This window comes from Cucumis melo, chromosome 10 (assembly GCF_025177605.1).
Source record: "Cucumis melo cultivar AY chromosome 10, USDA_Cmelo_AY_1.0, whole genome shotgun sequence".
Lineage (NCBI taxonomy): Eukaryota > Viridiplantae > Streptophyta > Magnoliopsida > Cucurbitales > Cucurbitaceae > Cucumis > Cucumis melo.
Genome location: NC_066866.1, coordinates 16193310 through 16216990, shown reverse-complemented (window position 1 = coordinate 16216990; position 23681 = coordinate 16193310). Strand labels below are relative to the sequence as shown.

General features: G+C 45.6%; 1 protein-coding gene across 1 annotated transcript in view; it reads left to right on the top strand.

Annotated features, from left to right (window-relative positions):
* Nucleotides 1-22908, top strand: part of LOC103499122 (thiamine biosynthetic bifunctional enzyme TH1, chloroplastic) — a 32068-nt gene extending 9160 nt beyond the window's left edge. Inside the window, exons 7-10 of the mRNA XM_008462021.3 lie at nucleotides 1636-1700; nucleotides 1799-1926; nucleotides 2395-2651; nucleotides 22297-22908. Coding sequence (XP_008460243.1) covers nucleotides 1636-1700; nucleotides 1799-1926; nucleotides 2395-2651; nucleotides 22297-22828 — 982 coding nt within the window. The 3' untranslated portion in view covers nucleotides 22829-22908. The remainder of the gene's footprint in view (nucleotides 1-1635; nucleotides 1701-1798; nucleotides 1927-2394; nucleotides 2652-22296) is intronic.
* Nucleotides 22909-23681: the final 773 nt, after the last annotated feature.

Genomic DNA, 23681 nt, shown 5'->3' with positions numbered 1-23681 from the left:
AGCCTATCTTCTTCTCCACCAAAATTTTCGTACCCCCCTTTGCTCTCCATCCCACCTTTTAATTCCCCTTACTAACTTACTACTGGTCCCCACTTGGATGGTCCTCAACTTCCTTGCTTTCCTCCCCACTCCCACGTGTAGCTTCCCCATTTGTTACATTGTTTTTCTTCTTCCTTCTATTATAAGTGAATAAAATTGGGGCCTAGCATCACTCTCCTCCTCTAAATCCACCTTGAACAAGGTGGAACTCAGGGAATTGGTGCTTAAAGTGCACAATCTTCCCAAGTGGCTTCATGAGGGGGTAGACATTTCCAACTGACCAGTATTTCCCACTCCTTCGTAGTCTGATTCTTGCGGTAACTGTACACTTCCTCTGGCTGTGTGATCCACTCGTGATTTTCATTAATATAGGGGTCAAGCTGTTGTACTTATTCAAAGTTTCCTACTGCCTTTTTAAGCTGAGAGGCGTGGAACATGGGGTGAATGACTAATGAACTCAGTTGTTCCAACTTATAAGCTACTGCCTCAATCTTCTCTAGAATCTTATAGGGCCCAAAGTACTTCGGCAACAGCTTCTCATTACGCTTCCTTCTTAAGGATACTTGACTGTAGGGCCTGACTTTTAGGAACACATGATCCCCTACCTGAAATTCTACATCCCTTCCCTTCACGTCTGCAAACTTTTTCATCCTTTCCTAAGCCACTCGTAGATGTTCCTTTAATGCTCCCAAGATCACATCTTTGTCCCTCAGTTGTTGATCAAGAGTGGAGTTTGGTGTGTCCATGTCTCCGTATTAGATCAAGGGCGGGGGTAATCTTCCATAGACAGCCTGGAATAGGGTGATTCCAATTGAGTTATGATACATGGTATTGTACCAGTCTTCTGCCCAGTGTAGCCATTGACTCCACTCCTTCGGTTTCTCACCACAGAAGCATCTTAGGTAGGTATAGTACCTCATGTTTCTATTAAGCTTTTCGACGTAATCAATAAATAAGCTTATGTGTATATGTCTCTAATTTTAATTGTAGGACGCATGCAAATTTGTAATTGGTTCCAAATTAATGACATGTCAATTTGTGATTGGCCGAACTTTTCAACCAATAGAAACAATTTTATTGATAAGTGCAAAGAAGAAAACAAAGATAGGGAATTATAGAATGAGTGACGGGAGGGATGGAGATCGAGAGAAGCAGATGCTGAGTTGTTCAGGTTTAGGCATGGGTTTACTCAAAGAAAAACGTCCAAATTTCTCTCCTTGGATTCTTAAATATACACATATATATATTTTCTAATTTCTTATTCTGCAAGCTATTAACTATAAAGATAATTTCGACTTGGCAAAATGAGTTAGCCCTGTTCCCTTTTTTCAGGTCGGAGGTCTAGTTTTGCCTCAGTTTTTAAGGTTATATTGAAATATAAAAAAACAATAACAATAATTTTGAATTCAATTTTCTAACCAATTAAAATCAACCTCGCACATTTTAGGAGCCCTCGGTTCTATACGGTCATCTTTAGGTTATAGAAGGTTTAATTTTATTGGCATGACGGTCATAAGACAATATCCATTATTGGCATTTCGTTCAATGGTTCTATATTTATTAAATATAACTTACCGAGTGTTATGCTGTTTTCAGAAATGTACTTGTCAAAGGTGGGGACCTGCCTGATTCATTGGATGCGGTTGATATATTCTTTGATGGTAAGTACGTATTTGCATACTTTTGACAATTTGATATTATTTCTTTTTGTTACGAAGGAAACATCCATTGAATCCAAAATTTAAAATAATTTTCACAGGCAAGGATTTGCATGAGCTACGATCTTCGCGCATAAAGTCTCGCAACACTCATGGTACTGGATGCAGCTTAGCATCGTGCATTTCAGCTGAACTTGCTAAAGGGTCTTCAATGTTCTCAGCTGTTAAGGTAATTGTATATGGGTCTCTTCTTTAATTTACTAACTTCAGCCGCAAGAAGATCCAAGTCTTAAGGGCTCACAATACAACTTCCTATTGAATGGTTAAATAAATCTAGTTATAATAATCTAGCTATATTAATAGCTCTAATTTACCGTTAGGGTGGGCCATGAGCATCATACAAGGAAAAATAGCATCGACAATCTTATTGATGAAAAAGGAGAGAAGAAAATAATAGAAACGAACATCTTGTCATGATATACTTCTTTTAACTCATTCATCAAAATATGATTGACTCTCAATTCAATTAGGAGTTTTGAATTCTTTGATTATTTGTCTTCTTTCTTTTTGGATGAAAAGTCATCATTCTCACTCCATATCCATTTGATGACTGAATCACGCCAATAAGCTTTGTTGTTGATCAACTGACTTGATGACTGCCTACAACTAAGGTCTTACTTATCTGGATTTTTTACAGGCAAGCAAACAGTTCATTGAAAGAGCATTGAGGTACAGCAAGGACATTAACATTGGACATGGACCTCAAGGCCCATTCGATCATCTATGTCGTCTCAAGAGTCGAGAACAAAGTTCCTATAGTCAGGGGTGTTTCAATCCAACTGACTTGTTCTTGTATGCTGTTACGGACTCGGGTATGAATGAGCGTTGGGACCGTTCTATCACTGATGCTGTTAAAGCTGCAGTGGAAGGAGGTGCTACTATTGTTCAAATAAGGTTTGCCTAATGTCTTGTATAAGTTAATATATAATTTAAGTCATTACTTCAAAATGCATGGAATTCCTTGTTGCATTTTAACATCTCCTCTCAACACCTCAGTTCAAAGGTTAAATGGCTTTAGAACTTAACCCATAAAGTGTGGTTTGGATCCTCCTTAGGCGAGCGGTAGTGAAGTTATCTAGATTTGAATATCTTAGGCCTTGAACCATTAAGGTCCCGTTTGGTAGCCATTTTGTTTTTAAAAATTAAGTCTATAAATGCTATTTTGATGAAGAAAGAACACATGATCTACGTACAAAAAGAAAAACCACGATATAGATGTTTCTTATTATTTTCTGATGATAATAAAAGTACCAAGGTGAAATATTTATAGGCAACGTGAGCCTAATTAAAATAATAAAAAATTAGAGCAAAGTAATTCTCAACTACTCTTGGGCTTTCAACATGACCCAATGTCACGTACCTTGAAAAACACCTTAAAATTTACGCCGGAACGTGTCACAAGGCTCCTATAGCAAAGCCAAGGGGGAGCCTGGCATGCCCGCACAACACCCCAATGAGGCCATGGGACAGCCCACATAGGCCCTCGACACGCCCATGACATTGGCGTGTGCATACGGAAGGCAGCCCACGAGCCCCGCATGCATGTCAAGACATGTGCCCATGACAGCCCCATGAGGCGGGCTACACGCACAACCCACGGGCACCAACGGATGCACACCAACGCCCGACACCAGCGCTACCCAGACAGCCCATGCGCACAGGCAGCAGCGCATGGCATGGCGGCCAGCCCAGCATGCGCGCATACAGGCGCGCACAAACTGTCACGTGGTTATTTTTAACACCTAACCAACGTGCGACACTTGGCTAGAAATTATGCCTGCGTTAGCCAAGTAAGCCTTTCAACAATATTAGTGCACCAAGCACTATGGGTAAAATAACGCAGCGGAATTAATTTAGTGTAAAACAGCACTTAGAATTTATGGAAGGTTAGGCAAGAGAGAGAATATGGGTTTGGAAATGAGAGCTTGAGGTAAATGTCTTGCTTTACTTATATTACCAAGGATTTACAAGGATTCCCAGGAGTTTTAGGAGTTCCAGGAATTGAGTACAAATGAGACCCCCTTGGGGTAATTATACAAAGCAATGGCCGACTTTGAACCTATACAACCGACTTAAAAGGTCGACAAAAACGTTCTAGAGAGTTCCCGGGTTTTAATGACGGTCAGTCACCGACATGGCACTATTCCCGACCGACATGGAAGGTTCCAGAAGCGTCTGGAGAGGGTCGGAGCGAGTGCGCGGGTCGCCGTTACGTCTGTCAGGCGCGTGCGCATTCCGCCCGTTACGGTGTCGAACGTCCGTCATCGAATCTTCTAGAAACGTCTCGGCTCTTCTCGGTCCTTCCTGGTCCTTCTTGGCCATGGGCGCACGCGCAAGGTGTCGCGCGCGCCCGTCGCGTGCTTCGACTGCGCGCACAACGTTGCGTGCAGCATGTCGTCCATCTTGCGGCGCGCGCGCATGGGCGTTGTGCTGCGCGCGCCGTGCGACATCCGCATGGGGAGCGCGCGCTGCCGCGCGCGCTGTGTTGCATCTGCATGGGGCGTGCGCACTGCCTGACACGCACACCATGCCGCATCTAAATGGGGCGCACGCGCATCCTGCCGCGTGTCAAGGGCATAATTGTCCAAAGTATTATTTACCGAGGGCCGTATGCCCGAATACCCCCAAATCACTTTATCTTTATGTCTTGAAAGTAGTTTAGGTTAATTCTTTCGTTTAGGTGTCGCCGAGTCACAGTGTGACATTTCGATTTTTTCATATGCAAGCCTGCCAAGGCCAAAAATCTCAATATGTACTATATGGGGTACATGACTAGTCCGACCCTCGCTCAAGCCTTGTCGCACTCTTTGCATGTTAAGCTATTTTCCTTGCAATTGACAGTCTTCAATGCTTTCTTTATGACGTTTTCAACTATTTACTTTCTCTCTCCCGTTTTATAAAAACATTTTCCCAAGAACGGGGAGGGAGGCTACGTCATACTGCGAGTTTGTCCGCGGATTTCGATTTTTGAACGGCTGACTTGCTGATCGAGCTAAGCGAGTGCCGCACAATCGTGTTGAGAAGTTACGATTATGACAAGTGGTATCAGAGCGAAATTGGCTAATTGACGATAAGATCGAAACATGTCGTCGTCGAATCCATCGGGCAAGGCCCAGAAAGACCGACTAGTAGAGCTAGAAGAGCATATGCTCTACCTAGTCGAAGTTCCCGACTCCATCCGCTACTTGGAGTCTCGTCTCGATGAAATTTCTGAGAAAACTGATGCAATCGATGCGGTAGCTGGCCGTGTCGAAGCGTTGCCGATACAAGAGTTGTTGGCAAGAGTCGACACCTTGGAAGCAAACACAAACGTCAGAAGAACTGTTAACTACGAGCGTGGGGACAGTTCATCGGGCTTTGCTGTCCACATGGAAGAACGTGTCAGCGAGCTAGATTGCTCTCAGAAGACACTCTTAGAGATGATAAACGACATGTCAGAGGATTTTCGAACCAACCTCGATGTCGTTAGGAATGAAATCGCAGATGTGAACACAAGATTGAGTCTCACAATGCGAGCAATGGCAAACCAAGTTCCGGTTGGAGGAGCAGTTCCTGTTACTAAGGTGAAGGTTCCGGAACCCAAATCCTTCTGTGGGGTGAGGGATGCAAAGGCCTTAGAGAACTTCACGTTTGACCTATAACAATACTTCAAGGCCACAAACACAGTCACCGAAGAAGCCAAAGTGACATTGGCGACGATGTATCTGTGTGAGGATGCCAAGTTGTTGTGGAGGTCCCGATACATGGACATACAGGAAGGGCGTTGCACAATAGATACGTGGGACGTCCTGAAGAAAGAACTTCGCTCACAATTCTTCCCCGAGAACGTGGAAATCTTGGCTCGGTGAAAATTGCGTGATCTAAAACACACCGGCAGCATACGAGAGTACGTGAAACAGTTTGCGGGCTTGATGTTAGACATTCGAGATATGTCAGGGAAAGACAAAGTTTTCTGTTTTGTCGAAGGGTTGAAACCGTGAGTCAAGACCAAGTTATATGAACAAAGGGTCCAAGACCTCACGTCAGCGTACGCAGCAGCCGAACGGTTGTTTGATTTGATCGGTGACTCAAGATGTGAAGCGTCACCAAAGTTCCTCACCTGGGAGGAATAGGAATAGTCGCCCGAGTTCTCCCAAAGCTGTCGAGGGAGAAAAACGTTCTAGTAAAGACCGCAGACCTTACCAGTCAACCATCGAAAATGCATGGCGAAGACCGAATGATCGAAGCCCAACCAAGCGTCCCCTCAGTTGTTTCATTTGTCAGGGGCCACATCTGGCGAGAGAATGCCCGAATAAAGTCGACTTCCACGCGTTTCAGGCCTCATTAATCGCGGATTCAGATGATAAGTCAAATCATGCTGAGGATGAAGCGAGCCTGATAGATGGGGTGAAAGGACTCGAATAGGGGCCATAAAGTACATGTCATCTCTCCAGAAAAAGTCGGGGGAGAGACACGTACCAACAAAAGGGGCTTACTGTATGTTGACACCTGGATCAACCAAAAGCAGGCTAAGAGCACTATGGTCGATTCTGGTGCAACCCACAACTTTATTACAGAGGCAGAAGCTAGGCGTCTAAGGCTCCGTTGGGAGAGAGATTCAAGAAAGATGAAAGCCGTGAATTCCATTGCCCTACCTATCGTCGGGTTGGTGAAGCGAACGACGATAAAGTTGGGAGGATGGAAAGGCCCCGTAGACTTTGTGGTTGTAAAGATGGACGACTTTGATGTAGTACTGGGAATGGAGTTCCTCCTTGAACATCAAGTCATTCCAATGCCTTCAGCTAAATGTCTAGCGATTACCGGATCCTTCCCCACGGTAGTACAAGCAGATATTCGTCAGCCTAACGGGTTCAAAATGATATCGGCCATGCAACTAGACGAGAGTCGCGTCCAAGAGGAACCACCATCTGTAGAGATCCTGCTTGGGGCGTTGGAAAAGTCGAGGGAGACAGTCCCCAAGGACACTCTGTGTGTCCTAGAGAAGTGTCATGGTGTGATGCCAAATAATTGGCCCAAGTCCTCGTCTATGGGAAACAGAACCGACCATGGAGTAGAGTCGCCATCAGAGGCAAAAGCACATGCGAAGAATGCTTATCGCATGGCGCTGCCGGAGTTAGCCAAACTTCGGAAACCATCAAAGATGATGTCGAATATAGGATTTTGTAGATCTGTACAAGCTCCTTATGGAGCCCATGTCCTTGCCCTGAAGAAGAAGGACAGAAGCCCACAACAGTGTGTTGACCGCCGTACCCAGAGTAAGCTCACAGGGCGGTGTAAATATCCACTCCCCATACTCACGAGGCGGGTGGACCGCTCACGTGGAGTTAAGCATCTCCCAAAGTCAGACGATTGACCGAGGCAATGTCGAGTAAGAACAACGAAGGCAAAGGGACTCGAGAAAAATTGTGTCACTAGGCATGAAGCATACGAGTTCCCCGTGGTGCCGCTGGGTCTTACTGATGCCAAGGGAGGGAAGTGTTGTTCTGTGCAGAGCCAGAAGAGCGCGCTGAGTCATGCGGAGGAGTGCCACCAAGGTGGATCGTTGAGAGAAGAAGACACTCAGTGGAGCGAGAACCTCGAGTGTCGGGTCGCCTTCAATGGTTCAAAGCAAGCCATGATCGAGGCGCCAAGTCTTGGGGTCGTCGATGCGACCAAGACTCCTGAAGTTGAAGCCGAGCAATTCAGCTGTGTGCTCGGAGAATACCTGCATCATTGTGTTGATGGCAGACAAACGAATTGGGTTCAACTGCTGAAGATAACCCAATTTGGTCATAGTGCTCTGATAGACTCGCTGATCAAGAGAAGTCCGTTTGAGATTAAAGGTAAGAGGCATTCTGTATTGCCGCCCGTCGCTGATGACCCTTATGTAGGGGACCGCCCTCAAGTTCACAGAGTCGAAGAGGAATGGGAACAGATGGCCGACATCACTCGAGTATGCCTAGAAGAAGCTTCAAGGCTGATGGAGGAGGGGGTAGATCGAGAGTGATGCCCTCTTGAGTTCGAGTGGGCTTACCAGTTAACGGTGCAACAACACCGTACGATTATCTGTCAACCTGGACCTGGAGGAAGTCAGAGAAGTCGAGGAAGCCCTTGCTGTCAGAGTAAGGACTGATAAAAGGCCCACGAGGGAGATACATAAATTCCTGGTGAAGCGGAAGAAGCCCCTCCTGGAGGTAACCAGTGGAGGACCTGTCGAAGACTTTGAAGCGTGGACGCAGAAGACCGAAGAGCTCCAGCTTCGTCAGTTGACGAGGACGTCAACCGTTTAAGTGGGGGAGAATGTCAAGGGCATAATTGTTCAAGGTATTATTTACCGAGGGCCGTATGCCCGAATACCCCCAAATCACTTTATCTTTATGTCTTGAAAGTAGTTTAGGTTAATTCTTTCGTTTAGGTGTCGCCGAGTCACAGTGTGATATTTCGGTTTTTTCATATGCAAGCGTGCCAAGGCCAAAAATCTCAATATGTACTATAGGGGGTACATGACTAGTTCGACCCCCGCCCAAGCCTTGTCGCAGTCTTTGCATGTTAAGCTATTTTCCTTGCAATTGACAGTCTTCAATGCTTTCTTTATGAAGTTTTCAACTATTTACTTTTTCTCTCCCGTTTTATAAAAACATTTTCCCAAGAACGAGGAGGGAGGCTACGTCATACCGCGAGTTTGTCCGCGGATTTCGATTTTCGAATGGCTGACTTGCTGATCGAGCTAAGCAAGTGCCGCACAATCGTGTTGAGAAGTTACGATTATGACACCGCGCACGCCATGGTGGGGCGTCGTCTGTGTGGGGCGCGCGTGCATCATGCCGCGCACGCCATGCTGGGGCATCGCCTGTGTGGGGCGCGCGCGCATCCTGCCACGCGCGCCATGCCTATGCGTGCCTGGGCGGCCGTCTGATGAGTGTGCGCGCATGCTGGGCTGGCCGCAATGCCATGTGCTGCTGCCTGTGCGCATGAGCTGCCTGGGTAGCGCTAGTGCCGGGCGCTGATGTGCATCTGTTGGTGCCCGTGGGTTGTGCGTGTAGCCCGCCTCATGGGGCTGTCATGGGCACATGTCTTGATTTGCATGCGAGGCTCGTGGGCTGCCTTCCGTGGGCACACGCCCATGTTATGGGCGTGTGTCGAAGGCCTATGTGGGCTGTCACATGGCCTCATTGGGGTGTTGTGCGGGCATGCTAGGCTCCCCCTTGGCTTTGCTATAGGAGCCTTGTGACACGTTCCGGCGTAAATTTTAGGTTGTTTTTCAAGGTACGTGACACCCTCCTCACTCCAATTCGCAACGTCCTCATTGCGTTCTTGGACTTTCGTGACCTTTTTCCTTTATGGCGTCTTCTAACTCGCATTGCACTGAGCCTCACTTCTCCCGTTGCTCCCATGCGTTTAAGTGGCAGCGCCTCCTCCCTTATGTGGGTAAAATCTAGGGTCTTCTTCATGAAGTTAATTGTGGCATGGGCTGTATCAATGAAGTCCAATCCTAGGACTATCTTACAATCGTCAAGAGGGGCTATGAGGAAATCGAGCTTACCTTGCCATCCTCCTACCCTTGTCTGGACATCCTGAGCCCATCCAATGTTCTTCATGGATTTGGCACTGATGATCTTTATCTCAGTGTCGCTTCTCGTGGTGGTCCTGAGGCCTAGCCGCTTTGCCTCTTCAGGATTCATTACATTATGGGTTGCGCCAGCGTCTAACATCGCTAAGGCAGCCTTGTTGTTGAACGTGGCGTCCACATACAACCAACCTCCTTCTTGAGGTTCCTTAGAGGAATCACTCTTCATGGCACTTAGGTACTGGATTGCACCTAACTGTGCTGTCCCCTTTATGGGTACTTCCTCTTCTTCCCGTGGATTGGCCACGATTGCACTCAATTTGTTCCTCTTTGGACACTCTCTTGTCCGATGTGGACCTTTACATAAGAAACAAGTTGGAGGTGTCGTATCTCTGTTGGCAAATGGGCTTTTCCATACTTCCCGTCTTGCTTAGAGTTCCACTCCTTTGGTTCGAACGCTTCTCCTTCGTCTACACGGGTCTTCTTTTCCTTGAAGTAGATGTCGATAAGCGCTTCCGCTGCAGCAATAGCATCATCAAGAGTTGGCACATTGCGCCCATCGAGCTCGATCTTCGCCCAATCTTTAAGACCGTCTCTAAAATGAAAGAGAGCATTTTTGTCCGATAGGTCTTCTATCTCCAACATTAGAGTAGTGAACTCCTTTATGTAATCGGGAATGCTACCGATTTGCCTTAATCTCCTCAACTTACATCGTGCCTCCATATTCGCATTGTGGGGAATAAAATGCTTTCGAAGTTCTGCCTTGAATTGTCCCCACGTATGCAAGATGGTACGGTCCTTCTCCCATTTCGCATGCTTCCTACGCCACCATAATTGTGCCGACTCACGTAGGAAATTTGAGGCGTTTGCAATTTTGGCACCATCGTCGACGATTCCTAAAGCCTTATAATACTGTTCAAGGCCAAATAGGAAATTCTCCACCATTGTGGCATTCCTCGTGCCGTTATACATGTCGGGTTTCGACACTTTGATGTTGTGAGTGCCTACCACGGTGCATGATGTGCTAGTGGATGCATTACCATTGCTAGCATGTCTAGAGTGACATTCGGCACCTACCTCGTCGACGTCCTTTCACAAGCCGTGAAGTTCTTCTTCCACGAACTTCCGTAAGTTAGTTACCTCAACAAGAAGATCATACATCTCCTTACCGTGCGAGTCTCCAAGGTCTTTGATCATTTCCTTGGCGGCATTCGAGATCTCCACGTTATCCTGGATTAGCTCGTCCATTAACCCGCTCATCTTGCCGACTTCGGTCTGCACGTCTTTCAATCCCTCTTCCAATTTAGTAAGACGCTCCTCGACATTCTCCTGTGTTGTCGTCGTCTTCCAGGATCGTGCAGCACGTCCTTTTGTCGTTGGCACTTCAACGGCTTGCTCAACCGGTGACTCGTGTCCTTCCACGGATGCCATCGAGTCGAAAGGTAGTGCAAAGAAATTTAGGGGTACCTAGGTCCTTACACCGTTGCTTCGATACACCCTAAGCACAATCCTTCGAGATTTATCAAATCTTGAAATCCAAATACCACTTATTCGTCAAGGAGGTATTCCTCAGAGATCGGTTTGTTTTGATACCAATTATCGCTCGGTATCAATTACTCCACAGGGATCGATTCGCTTTGACGCCATCGAGTCGAAACGTAGTACAAAGAAATTTAAGGGTACCTAGGTCCTTATACCGTTGCTTCGATACACCCTAAGCACAATCCTTCAAGATTTATCAAATCTTGAAATCCAAATACCACCTATTCGTCAAGGAGGTATTCCTCAGAGATCGGTTTGTTTTGATACCAATTATCGCTCGGTATCAATTATTCCACAGGAATCGACTCGCTTTGATACCAAGGGGGAGCCTAACATGCACACTGATCAGACGGCCGCCCAGGCACGCATTGGCATGGCGCGCGCAGCAAGATGCGCGCGCGTCCCATTTGGATGCGACATGGCGCGCGCGTTAGGCAGTGCGCACGCCCCATGCAGATGCAGCACGGCGCGCGGCAGGCAGCGCGCGCCCCTTGCGGATGTCGCTCGGCGTGCGCAGCACAACGCCCATGTGCGCGCGCCGTAAGATGGACGGCATGTTGCGCGCAGTCGAAGCACGCATCGGACGCGCGTTGTCAAGGGCATAATTGTCCATGGTATTATTTACCGATGGTCGTATGCCCGAATACCCCCAAATCACTTTATCTTTATGTCTTGAAAGTAGTTTAGGTTAATTCTTTCGTTTAGGTGTCGTCGAGTCATAGTGTGACATTTCGGTTTTTTCATATGCAAGCCTGCCAAGGCCAAAATTCTCAATATGTACTATAGGGGGTACATGACTAAGTCCGACCCACGCCCAAGCCTTGTCGCACTCTTTGCATGTTGAGTTATTTTCCTTGCAATTGACAGTCTTCAATGCTTTCTTTATGACGTTTTCAACTATTTACTTTCTCTCTCTCGTTTTATAAAAACATTTTTCCCAAGAACGGGAAGGGAGGCTACGTCATACCGCGAGTTTGACCGCGGATTCCGATTTTCGAACGGCTGACTTGCTGATTGAGCTAAGCAAGTGCCGCACAATCGTGTTGAGGAGTTACGATTGTGACAAGTGGTATCAGAGCCAAATTGGCTAATTGACGATAAGACGAAACATGTCGTTGTCGAATCCATCGGGCAAGGTCCAGAAAGACCGACTAGTAGAGCTAGAAGAACAGATGCTCTACCTAGTCGAAGTTCCCGACTCCATCCGCTACTTGGAGTCTCGTCTCGATGAAATTTCCAAGAAGACTAATACGATCGATGCGGTAGCTGGCCGTGTCGAAGGGTTTCCGATACAAGAGTTGATGACAAGGGTCGACGTCCTGGAAACAACCATAAACATCGGAAGAACTGTCAACTACGAGCGTGGAGACAGTTCGACGGGCTCTGTTGCCCATATTGAGGAGCGTGTTCAAGAGCTGGATAGCTATCAAAAGACGCTGTTAGAGATGATAAACGGCATGTCAGTGGACTTCCGAGCTACCCTCGATGTCGTCAGAAATGAAATCGCAGATGTGAATGCGAGACTGAGCCTCACAATGCGAGCAATGGAAAATCAAGCTCCCGCTGGGGGAGCCATTCCGGTTAGTAGAGTGAAGATACCGGAACCAAAGCCCTTCTGTGGGGCAAGAGACGCGAAGGCCCTAGAAAACTATATCTTTGACCTGGAGCAGTACTTCAGGGCCACAAACACGGTTACAGAGGAAGCCAAAGTCACGTTGGCGACGATGCATCTGTCTGAGGATGCCAAGTTATGGTGGAGGTCCCGATTTGTTGACATCCAGGAGGGACGTTGCACAATAGATACTTGGGACGCTTTGAAGAGAGAGCTTTGCTCACAATTCTTCCCTGAAAATGTCGAGATCTTGGCTCGACGGAAGTTACGCGAGCTGAAACACACCGGTAGTATTCGGGAGTATGTGAAGCAGTTCGCGGGACTGATGTTGGATATACGCGATATGTCCGAGAAAGACAAAGTTTTCTGTTTTGTCGAAGGATTGAAGCCGTGGGCGAAGACAAAGCTATATGAACAAAGAGTTCAAGACCTCACGTCCGCGTACGCTGCAGCCGAACGGCTGTTTGACCTGTCTAACGACTCTCAAGATACGAGACGTCATCCAAGTTCCTCATCTGGAGGAAGTAGGAACAACCGCCCAAGTTCTCCTAAAACTACAGGAGGGGACAGACGCTTTAATGGAGATCGTAGATCCCATCAATCGAATACTGGAAACTCCTGGCGAGGATCAAGTAACCAGAATCTGTCCAATCGTCCTCTTAGTTACTTCATATGTAAGGGACCACACATGGCCAGGGAATGTCCGAACAAAACTGCTTTCAATGCATTCCAGGCATCTTTAGCCTCAGATTCAGACAATCAACAAAGTCAGACCGAGAGAGAAGTAGACCAGACAGAAGAAGTTGATAACCCTCGAATGGGGGCCTTGAAATTTCTGTCATCTCTCCAGAAAAAGGTGGGGGAGACGAACACGCCAGTGGAAAGGGGCTTGATGTACGTTGACACCTGGATCAACCAGAAGCCAACCAAAAGCACTATGGTTGACTCCGGTGCCACCCACAATTTCATAACAGAAGTAGAAGCTAAACGTTTGAATCTCCGCTGGGAGAAGGATGCTGGAAGAATGAAAGCCGTGAATTCTGCTGCCCTATCTATCATCGGACTAGTGAAACGAACGATGATAAGATTGGGAGGATGGAGTGGCCTCGTAGACTTTGTAGTAGTAAAAATGGATGACTTTGATGTGGTACTGGGAATGGAGTTCCTACTTGAACATTAGGTAATCCCAATGCCTTTGGCCAAATGCTTGGTGATCACTGGACCTACACCCTCGGTTGTACAGACTGACCTACGTCAACCAGATGGATTGAAAATGATCTCGGCCATGCAATTAAAGAAGGGTCTCTCTCGAGACGAACCAACATTTATGGCCATCCCACTCAAATCGTCAGAGAACTCAGGGGAGACACAGTCCCTAAGGAGATCATGCGCGTGCTAGAGAAATACCGTGATGTGATGCCCGATAGTTTGCCCAAGTCTTTGCCACCTCGAAGAATGATTGATCATGAGATCGAGTTAGTGCCAGGGGCAAAACCGCCTGCGAAGAATGCTTATCGTATGGCGCCTCCGGAGTTAGCTGAACTTCGGAAACCGTTAGATGAACTACTGAATGCAGGGTTTATCAGGCCTGCAAAAGCTCCGTATGGGGCCCCAGTTCTTTTCCAAAGAAAGAAAGATGGGAGTTTACGACTGTGCATTGATTATCGTGTCCTAAATAAGCTCACAGTCCGTAACAAGTATCCACTTCCCATAATTACTGACTTGTTCGACCGCTTACATGGGGCAAAGTATTTTTCAAAGTTAGACTTGCGGTCGGGATACTACCAAGTGAGAATTGCAGAGGGAGATGAACCGAAGACAACCTGTGTCACCCGATATGGTGCGTTCGAATTCCTCGTAATGCCATTTGGTCTCACCAATGCCCCTGCCACCTTCTGCACGTTGATGAACCAGGTCTTCCACGAATATCTCGATAAATTCGTAGTAGTCTACCTGGATGATATAGTGGTCTATAGTACGACCATGAAGGAACATAGAGACCACCTCCAAAAGGTTTTTCAGAAATTGAAGGAGAATCAACTGTACGTCAAAAGAGAAAAATGCTCTTTTGCACAAGAGCGGATAAACTTCTTGGGCCATGTGATAGAGTGTGGCCGAATTGGAATGGAAGAAGGGAAGATTGCTGCGATACGCGACTGGGCAATGCCGAAATCAGTCTCAGAGTTACGCTCCTTCCTCGGGTTGGCAAATTACTATCGTCGATTTGTCGAGGGATTCTCGAAACGAGCAAGCCCGCTGACTGAGCTACTGAAAAAAGACGTTCATTGGAATTGGGACCCCGAGTGCCAAGCCGCCTTCGACGGCCTAAAACAAGCCTTGATGGAGGGGCCACTTCTAGGGATTGCGGATGTGACCAAACCTTTCGAAGTCGAGACAGATGCGTCTGATTATGCATTGGGGGGTGTGCTCCTACAGAATGGGCACCCGATCGCATACGAAAGTAGAAAATTGAATGCAGTCGAAAGGAGGTATACTGTGTCTGAAAAAGAAATGCTCGCAGTAGTACATTGTTTGAGGGCCTGGAGACAATACCTACTAGGGTCGTCGTTTGTAGTGAAGACGGACAACAGTGCAACCTGCCACTTCTTTACCCAGCCAAAGTTGACTTCGAAACAAGCAAGATGGCAAGAATTTCTAGCCGAGTTCGACTTCGAATTTGATCACAAGAAGGGGTCGAGCAACCAGGCTGCGGATGCCCTAAGTCGAAAACAAGAACATGCAGCCATATGCCTGTTAGCTCACCTCCAGGAGAGCGAGATTGGTGGGTCGGTCAGAGACACCTTGAGAGAGTTCCTACAGAAAGATCATGCCGCTCAGAATGCCATGAATTTAGCGAAGGCGGGCAAAACACGACAGTTTTGGGTAGAGGAAGGCTTGTTAGTCACAAAGGGCAATCGACTATATGTTCCAAGAGCAGGGGACTTAAGGAAGAAATTGTTGTACGAGTGTCACGACACTCTATGGGCTGGCCATCCCGGATGGCAGCGGACGTACGCCCTGTTGAAGAAGGGCTACTTTTGGCCGAATATGAGAGATGATGTCATGTAGTACACTAAGACGTGTCTAATCTGCCAACAAGATAAGGTAGAGAAAGTGAAGATTGCTGGACTTCTTGACCCTCTACCGGTTCCAACAAGACCTTGGGAGAGTGTCTCTATGGACTTCATCATCCATCTCCCTAAGGTAGGCGACTTTGAAGCCATTTTAGTCATCATTGATCGTTTTTCAAAGTACGTCACCTTCATCCCCGCCACCAAGCAGTGTTCAGCAGAAACAATAGCTCAATTGTTCTTCAAGCATGTTGTTAAATTGTGGGGAGTCCCGACAAGTATAGTGAGCGACAGAGATGGTAGATTCATTGGCTCCTTCTGGACGGAGTTATTTTCCTTCTTGGGGACGAGTCTGAACATATCCTCAAGCTACCATCCCCAAACTGACGGCCAGACTGAGCGATTCAACTGCATGCTCGAGGAATACTTGCGCCATTTTATAAACGCAAGGCAAAAGAATTGGGTCCAGCTGTTGGACGTAGCCCAATTCTGTTTCAACGCTCAGACAAGTTCATCTACAGGGAGAAGCCCATTTGAGATTGTTTCTGGGAGGCAACCAGTACTGCCATACCTTGTTGATCATCCTTTTGCAGGGAAGAACCCTCAAGCCCTCAATTTCACGAAGGAGTGGAGACAGACAAACGACATCGTCCGAGCGTACTTAGAAAAAGCATCGAAGCGGATGAAGAAGTGGGCAGATAAGAAGCGACGGCCCCTCGAGTTTCGAGCGGGAGACCAGGTACTCATTAAACTACGGCCAGAGCAAGTCAGGTTTCGAGGACGCAAAGACCAACGTCTCGTCAGGAAGTACGAAGGACCAGTCGAAGTGCTGAAAAAGGTAGGGAATACTTCTTACAGAGTAGCGTTGCCCACATGGATGAAAATCTACCCAGTAATTCATGTTAGCAACCTGAAGCCGTACCACCAAGACACGGAAGACCTGCAGCGAAATATCATAACTCGCCCAATTATAGATCTTAGTCAGAAGGAAGACAAAGATGTTGAAGAAATTCTGGCCGAGCGAGTAAGGAGGGGCAGAAGACCCGCACGAAGGATCCACGAGTATCTGGTAAAGTGGAAGAACCTTCCTGTGGAGGAGACCAGCTGGGAACGTGTCGAAGATCTTGAAGCGTGGAAGCAGAAGATAGAAGATTTCAAGCTTCGTCAGTTGACGGGGACGTCAACCATTTACGTGGGGGAGAATGTCAAGGGCATAATTGTCCATGGTATTATTTACCGATGGTCGTATGCCCGAATACCCCCAAATCACTTTATCTTTATGTCTTGAAAGTAGTTTAGGTTAATTCTTTCGTTTAGGTGTCGTCGAGTCATAGTGTGACATTTCGGCTTTTTCATATGCAAGCCTGCCAAGGCCAAAATTCTCAATATGTACTATAGGGGGTACATGACTAAGTCCGACCCCCGCCCAAGCCTTGTCGCACTCTTTGCATGTTGAGTTATTTTCCTTGCAATTGACAGTCTTCAATGCTTTCTTTATGACGTTTTCAACTATTTACTTTCTCTCTCCCGTTTTATAAAAACATTTTTCCAAGAACGGGAAGGGAGGCTACGTCATACCGCGAGTTTGATCGCGGATTCCGATTTCGAACGGCTGACTTGCTGATTGAGCTAAGCAAGTGCCGCACAATCGTGTTGAGAAGTTACGATTGTGACACGCGTGACACCCTGCGCGCGCGCCAATGGCCGAGAAGGACCGAGAAGAGCCGAGACGTTTCTAGAAGATTCGATAACGGACGTTCGACTTCGTAACGGGCGGAACGCGCGCGCGCCTGACGGATGTAACGACGACCCACGCGCGTGCTCCGCGCCTCTCCAGACACGCCCAGACGCTTCTGGAACCTTCCATGTCGGTCGGGAACAGTGCCATGTCGGTGACTAACCGTCATGAAAACCCGAGAACTCTCTAGAACGTTTTTGCCGACCTTTTTAGTCGGTTGTAGGGGTCCAAAGTCGGTCATTGCTTTGTATAAATACCCCAAGGGGGTCTCATTTGTACTCAACTCCTGGAAACTCCTGGAACTCCTAAAAACTCTTGGAAATCCTTGTAAATCCTTGATAATATAAGTAAAGCAAGGCATTTACCTCAAGCCCTCATTTCCAAACCCGTATTCTCTCTCTTGCCTAACCTTCCATAAATTCTAAGTGCTCTTTTGCGCTAAATTAATTCCGCTGCGTTATTTTACCCATAGTGCTTGGTGCACTAATATTGTTGAAAGGCTTACTTGGCTAACGCGGGCATAATTTCTAGCCAAGTGCCGCACGTTGGTTAGGTGTTAAAAATAACCACGTGACAGTTGGTATCAGAGCAACGATCTCTGAGGGCTATAACCGATACCAAGCTACAGTTGGTGTCAAAGCGAATCGGTCCCTGTGGAGTAATTGATACCGAGCGATAATTAGTATCAAAACAAACCGATCCCTGAGGAATACCTCTTTGACGAATAGGTGGTATTTGGATTTCAAGATTTGATAAATCTTGAAGGATTGTGCTTAGGGTGTATCGGAGCAAAGTTGTAAGGACCTAGGTACCCCTAAATTGTTTTACACTACGTTTTGACTCAATGGCATCCGTGGAAGGACACGAGTCGCCCGTTGAGCAAGTCGTTGAAGTGCCAACGACAAGAGGACGTGCTGCACGATCCCGAAAGACGACGGCGACACAGGAGAATGTCGAGGAGCGTCTTACTAAATTGGAAGAGGGATTGAAAGACGTGCAGACCGAAGTCGGCAAGATGAGCGGGTTAATGGACGAGCTAATCCAGGATAACGTGGAGATCTCGAATGCCGCCAAGGAAATGATCAAAGACCTTGGAGACTCACACGGTAAGGAGATGTATGATCTTCTTGTTGAGGTAACTAACTTACGAAAGTTCGTGGAAGAAGAACTTCACGCCTTGCGAAAGGACGTCGACGAGGTACGTGCCGAATGACACTCTAGACATGCTAGCAATGGTAATGCATCCACTAGCACATCATGCACCATGGTAGGCACTCACAACATCAAAGTGCCGAAACCCGACATGTATAATGGCACGAGGAATGCCACGATGGTGGAAAATTTCCTATTTGGTCTTGAACAGTATTATAAGGCTTTAGGAATCATCGACGATGGTGCCAAAATTGCAATCGCCCCAAATTTCCTACGTGAGTCGGCACAATTATGGTGGCGTAGGAAGCATGCGGAATGGGAGAAGGACCGCACGATCTTGCAGACGTGGGAACAATTCAAGGCAGAACTTCGAAAGCATTTTCTTCCCCACAATGCGGATATTGAGGCGCGAGGTAAGTTGAGGAGATTAAGGCAAATCGGTAGCATTCCCAATTACATAAAGGAGTTCACTACTCTAATGTTGGAGATAGAAGATCTATCGGACAAAGATGCTCTCTTTCATTTTAGAGACGGTCTTAAAGATTGGGCGAAGATCGAGCTCGATAGACGCAATGTGCGAACTCTTGATGATGCTATTGTCGCAGCTGAAGCGCTTATCGACATCTACTCCAAGAAAAAGAAGAGGCGTGTAGATGAAGGAGAAGCGTTCGAACCAAAGAAGGAGGGCAACTCTAAGCAAGACGGGAAGTATGGAAAAGCCACATCGGACAAGAGATTGTCCAAAGAAGAACAAATTGAGTGCAATCGTGGCCAATCCACGGGAAGAAGAGGAAGTACCCATAAAAGGGACGGGCACAGTTAGGTGCAATCCGATACCTAAGTGCCATGAAGAGTGAATCCTTTAAAGAACCTCAAGAAGGAGGTTGGTTGTATGTGGATGCCACGTTCAACAACAAGGCTGCCTTAGCGATGTTAGACGCTGGCGCAACCCATAATGTAATGGATCCTGAAGAGGCAAAGCGGCTAGGCCTCAGGACCACCAGGAGAAGCGACACTGAGATAAAGATCATCAGTGCCAAATCCATGAAGAACATTGGATGGGCTCAGGATATCAAGACAAGGGTAGGAGGATGGCAAGGTAAGCTCGATTTCCTCATAGCCCCTCTTGACGATTGTAAGATAATCCTAGGATTGGACTTCGTTGATACAGCCCATGCCACAATCAACTTCATGAAGAAGACCCTAGATTTTACCCACATAAGGGAGGAGGCGCCACTTAAACGCATGGGAGCAATGAGAGAAGTGAGGCTTAGTGCCATGCGAGTTAGAAGACGCTATAAAGGAAAAGGGTCACGAAAGTCCAAGAACGCAACAAGGACGTTGCGAATTGGAGTGGGGGAGGGTGTCACGTACCTTGAAAAACACCCTAAAATTTGCGCCGGAACGTGTCACAAGGCTCCTATGGCAAAGCCAAGGGGGAGCCTAGCATGCCCGCACAACACCCCAATGAGGCCATGTGACAGCCCACATAAGCCCCCGACACACGCCCATGACATTGGCGTGTGCCTACGGAAGGCAGCCCACGAGCCCCGCATGCAAGTCAAGACATGTGCCCATGATAGCCCCATGAGGCGGGCTACACGCACAACCCACGGGCCTCTCATTATCATGACTAGGGGACTCCACATTGTTCATGATATGCCATTGTTTCTTACAATGCTCACAGATAAGGATTGGTTTCCCATTGTGCCTCTCATTATCATGACTAGGGGACTCCACATTGAAGCATCAGAATCAATGGTGGGGGTTGTCAGACTATTCATAACACTGGTATGATCCTCCTCATGGTGAACCTTAGAACAAACCTCTATCAAGGAGGGTATAGGTCTTTGGCCCAGTACACGTTCTAGACAATATCAAACTTAGGGTTGAGACCAACCAGAAAATCATAAATCTTGTCAACTTCCTCGATCTTGGAGTACTGTATGCCATTGCTAGGACAATTCCAAACAATTTCTCTGCATAGGTCCATTTCTTTGGAGAGTTAAAAAATGATGTCACATTCATTGTCCCCTATTTGCTTTCATGAACGTGTTTTTGTAGAGTATGTAAATGTGAGGCATTCTGACGCTTGGAATTCAATTTTTGAGTCGTGTCCCAAATATCCTTAGCAATTGCTGCATACGGTAAGGGCTTGCGAATCTGTGGTTCCATACTATTAATCAATGAAAACTGAATAAGAGATTCCTCCCTTTTCTAGTATCGTTTCCAAGGGTCTCTTGACGGAGGACGAGGTATCTCACTCGTCAGAAAGTCAAACTTTTGGTGCCCTTCAAGAATTATTTTGGGACCATAAAGAATAGTTTTGGTCATTAAGCTTTTTCCCTGAAAAATATCTTGCTGATTGTGCACTATATTAGACATATAGGAAGAGGATAAAGAGAGGAGCGATGTTTACCAGATTCTCATAATACATCAGTGGGACTATATGAAGCCAGGACTAGGGTTGGTAGAAATGGCTCCTAATGTCGTTTCATTGCCACAATTTGTTGTCAATGCATGTTCACTTGGTGCTGCCCTATTCTCGACGAGAGCTTGTACATGAGGATTTGATTATGTCGAGGACTCGCTATCCTCAGAAGTTGAATGGATATGAGCAGCATATCAGTGGGTGACAATTGGACATTAGTCTGTTGTTGGAGGTGACTGAGTAGTAGCTCGTGTAGAAGCAGCGGTGGCATATGCAGGAAACCCAAAATCCAATTGCGACTGGGTTGTTGTCAGGTGGTGTTTCAGTAGGGGTTCATCTCGTGTGGCTGAGGAGGGAGGCTAGTTGGAAAGCTATAGCTGAAAGGTGGTGGTGGCCGGACCTCTTGCGGCTGGAAGAGGAAGTTTGCTGAAGTGCTGCGGTTGAAGGGAAGGGTTGGCTGGTAGGTTCTATAAGGCGGCAAAATAGATCCTTCATGGTGGCGTTCATCCAAGCATCGACAGCAGTAGCGATGGCGATGCTGATCCCGTGGTTGTTTCCCTCGTTTGAGTTCCATCAAGTGTCAAGTCGTCTAGGGGTTCATCGATATCTCGCTCTGATACCATATCGAAACATAAAGACGAAGAAGACGAGGTCTATGTGGAAACCCTAGTAAATGGAGAAAGACCAAGGTATGAATGTTTCTTATTATTTTCTGATGATAATAAAGGTCAAAAGAGAAATATTTTTAGGCAACACGAGCCTAATTAAAATAATAAAAAACTAAGGCAAAGTAAATTTCAATTATTCTTGGGCTTTCAACATGACCTAAGCCCACTATTTCTAACAACACTACTTTCACCTCCAACTTTCTTTATTACCATCATTCTACCAACGGTTTAAAAAAACCAATCCAAAATTTTAAAACTAAAAGTAGCTTTCAAAAAGTTGTTTATGGAATTGACTAAGAATTCAATCGTTGTATTTAAGAAAAATGCAAATTATTGTAAGTTAGGGAAATGAAATAGACTTAATTTTAAAGAACAAAAACCAACAACAAGATGTTACCAAATGGGAACTTTTTTTTAGTTTTTGAAACTAAGCCTATGAAGAGCCTTTTACCCTTTTCACCTCTAAATTTGTTGCTTTTTAATCTACTTTCTGCCGTTGTTTTAAAAAAATTGAAAAGAACAAAAAAAAAAAAAGTTTTTAAAATTTTGTTTTTTAAATTTAGTTAAGAATTTAATTCTAACTCGAGAAAGATGAAAACCATGGTAAAATATTTTATTGAGAGTAAACAGACTTAATTTTCGAAAACCAAAACCCAATTGATTACCAAGCAAGGCTTAATTAACTTTTGGTAGAAGTTAAATACTAGGCATAGTTTTGTAAACATTTATTCAACTCTTGATTTTCTTCCAATGTAGTTCTCTCTTATTCTTATGAACAGAGAAAAAGATGCTAAAACTCGTGATTTCTTGGAAGTAGCAAAGTCATGCATAAAGATTTGTCACGCACATGGAGTTCCATTGTTGATCAATGATCGTATTGACATTGCACTTGCGTGTGATGCTGATGGTGTACACGTTGGTCAGTCTGATATTCCTGCTCATGAAGTTCGCCGCCTTCTTGGCCCCAACAAGGTCATCGGTGTCTCATGCAAGACAATGGAGCAAGCTGAACAGGCATGGATTGATGGTGCGGATTACATTGGGTGTGGTGGAGTTTATCCCACCAACACAAAAGCAAACAATCTAACCGTTGGGATTGATGGATTGAAAAGAGTTTGCTTAGCTTCCAAATTGCCAGTGGTAGCAATTGGTGGTATTAATCACACTAATGCAGCTGCTGTGATGGGAATTGGTATCCCAAATCTTAGAGGTGTTGCTGTTGTGTCAGCTCTTTTTGATAGGCAATGTGTTTTAGAGGCGGCCTCCAAGTTACATGCTACTTTAGTGGAGGCTACAACATCAAATGTTTGAATAGTTTTGTAATGCTTTGTTTTCTGTAGAAAGCCTTTTGAAATAAAAGTAATTGTCACAAAGTGTTTTTGAATTAATAATATATATATATATATATATATATATATATATATATATATATATATATGTCATGTGAGATTCTCTTCATATAAAGTAGAGCATATTTATATTCGCGATAATAAGCATGCTAATGGTAATAAGAATTGTTTGAGTTACCTTTCTATGCGACACAGCACTTTTCGCAACTTTTGTGAAATGTAAAGGTCAAGTGGAGGCTTATCCCAACCATAAGATCTTATTGCAATCTTTAAATTTTCAAAAAGAAAGATTTCAACGGAAGAGATGCCAAAGTAGGTTCCTGTCATGTCGGCAACCTCATAAATGTTTCTCCTATGTACTCAATAATTGTTGAGACCTTAGAAGAAATTCTGTAATTTCTATATACACATTGAATAAAAATTGAAGTGTATAACATTATTTAAATGTTGTTGAATTATAAATGTAGTTATCAAATTCACAAGTTTATGGGTTGAATTGCAAGTTTAGTTATCAAATTTTTAAATTTCGAATAACAAATTTATGCTCTTAAGTTCTTTGAGAACAGATGACCTAAACTATTTGAAGCTTCACAATTTAGAAAGCTTCACTAAATTCTCTAAACTTCAATAAATTAATTGTATCTTCACAACCTACTAATTGAAGATTCAATCTTCTCAAAATTAGGAAAAGGCCCTCAAGTCAATCGTCAAACTGTAGGTTCCAGTAGGTTGATCCAAATTGATTAATAAGTTAGAGGTGTCTATTAAGGTCGACCATCAAAAAAATAACAAGCTTGAAAATTAAAGTTTATTTA